At 34.1% G+C, this 2,500-nt stretch overlaps 1 protein-coding gene across 1 annotated transcript in view; it reads right to left on the bottom strand.

Annotated features, from left to right (window-relative positions):
- The window catches only part of LOC119575544 (protein flightless-1 homolog), a 24,418-nt gene that overhangs the window by 561 nt on the left and 21,357 nt on the right, over positions 1–2,500 (bottom strand). The window contains exon 5 of the mRNA XM_037923195.1: positions 1,364–1,534. Within this exon, the coding sequence (XP_037779123.1) occupies positions 1,364–1,534 (171 nt within the window). The remainder of the gene's footprint in view (positions 1–1,363; positions 1,535–2,500) is intronic.

Genomic DNA, 2,500 nt, shown 5'->3' with positions numbered 1-2,500 from the left:
CTTAACTTCCTGTTAAACTAAAGTTGAACAAAGTTCAAGGAACATCATACAACAAGGCTTCCCCTCGAGTTCCCTTCCCCTCACCTTTCCCTCAGTGACCTCCCTTCGAAAAAGTATGGACTCAATCTCCTGGGAGCAGCTGTGAAGGGGTAATCATAATATCTTTCCCCCGTAGGCCTAACTTTAATGCTAATAAAAACTTTGCAAACTTAGAGAAGAAGCCAAGCCAGAATTTAAGCCATTGTTTAACAAAAGGGGAGGGAGCGGGGAGAGAGGAAAGTAGCCAGACTCAACCCCGACAGCTTTCCATCCCGGAAGTTATGTAGATCCTTTGCTACAACGATCCTATTTACAGCATCTTTCCAGTCTCCCGAGATGAGCACAAAGGATGCTGCCGCGAAATATAAGCACAGTGATAGCACCCAAGTGAGTCGGGTTGATAAGGCGACATAGTTGAACCTAGTCTATTAGGCTCGGGGGAAATGTGGAAACGAGGGCAAAGTGCGAGTAAAGGGCCGGCATTTTTCTTTCTTACAGCCCGGTTAATTGTTGGTGTTATGTTCACTCTTTATTAGAGGTGAATGTAGATTTTTGTGTTTGTATTGTTTCATGATGAGATGAAATGGAATGATATGGATATGATGATGGAATATGAGATACTAGACATCAAATGTAATTGTTTTATATGAAGAGGAAAACACGTACTCGCATAAATGAAATACAATTTAAAAATAGCCAGATGAATATCACCATAACCCAAAACTATACACCATGAACACAAATATCAGCATACACAACGAACAGCACCATACACCATGAACTACCATACACTACGAATAGCAGTATGCACTATGGTTATTATCATCAACATCACAACCACACACTATGAATATAACCACACGGTGTCAGTCACCATGAATACTATCATATATCATGGTCACAATACCCTATAGACAACAGCATACTCCATGACCACCACTTATTCCACAAACACCATCACTACAAAAACACTCCAAGAACCCCATCACACACCTTGAGCATAACCATACACCACTATACAACACGAACTCCACCAAACCCTGCAAAAATCACAATATACCTTAAACACCATCATACACCATTTCCATCCCCATACAAAACCACGCACCACAACAAACCATAAAATCACCACACAAAAAGGACACAGCCATAGTCCCTTAATATCCCTACACACAACAAAGAACACCACCACACACCATACCCCCTCAACCACCGCACACCATAACCGCACCACACAGCATACCCCCTCAGCCACCACACACCATACGATCCTCGGCCACCACACACCAAGACCATCATGCACCACGCACACCCCAAAACTTACCTAGGAGCAGAGCCAGAACGCTGCTGTGCTTGGTAGGACTGTTTCATATGGAAAAGTTGTTCTTGAAGACAACGATATTCTTGTAAAAATTTCTCGAGCTGAGCGGCATGATACTCGAAGCGGTAGGGGTCTGTGCCCTCCATCTGGCCACAGCCTGCGCCGCACTGACTCCTGGAAGGTGATGCAGAACGTGTTCTTGGTTATGAAGAGTTGATTTTATTTGCTTGTTTATTATAATAATAATAATGATAATAAAATAATAATAATAATAATATTATTATTATTATTATTATTATTATTATTATTATTATTATCATTATTATTATTATTATTATTATTATCATTATTATTATTATTGTAATTATTATTATTATTGTTATTATTTTACTCGTTATCGTTCGTTTTCTTGTTATTATCATTATTATTATTATCATTACTATTACTATTATAATTATTGTTATCATTTTTATTATTGACATAATTATTAACATTACTATTATTATCATTTTTGTTGTTATTGTTGCCATTATCAGTATGAGCATTATTATTTTCATCATCATTATTATTATTAAACTTATCACTACCGTAGTTATCATTAGCATTACTATTATTGTTAGAATCAGTATAGTGAGAATCATCATTATCATTCTCATTGTTTTTATTAACATTCCCATTACGATTATCATCAGTGCCATTGCCATTTTTTGTTATTTTCAGTATCATTAATAATATTATTAGTATCAATGTTATTATCGTCATATTTATTATCATTCCTGTTATCATTAACATTATCCGTTTTATTATTATCAATCTTAATATTATCATTTTTATTACTACTATTGCTATGATTATTACTATTATTACTATTATCATTATTACTATCACTATCATTATGGTTATTATTATCCCTACTTTTGTTTTTTTTTTTTCAATTATCATCATCGCCATCATTATTATTATAATCATCATCATAAGTATTATGATTATTATCACTATTTTTTGTTATCATCAATTGTTATTATTATTATTATTACTATTATTATCCTTATTATTATCAGCATCGTCATCATCATAATTATTATAATCATTATTATCCTTATTATTTTACCAATTCCCTATTATCATTGTTATCATTAT

The sequence above is a fragment of the Penaeus monodon genome, chromosome 7 (assembly GCF_015228065.2).
Source record: "Penaeus monodon isolate SGIC_2016 chromosome 7, NSTDA_Pmon_1, whole genome shotgun sequence".
Lineage (NCBI taxonomy): Eukaryota > Metazoa > Arthropoda > Malacostraca > Decapoda > Penaeidae > Penaeus > Penaeus monodon.
The sequence above is the reverse complement of the archived record's forward strand: the minus strand, read 5'-3'. Positions and strand labels throughout refer to the sequence as shown.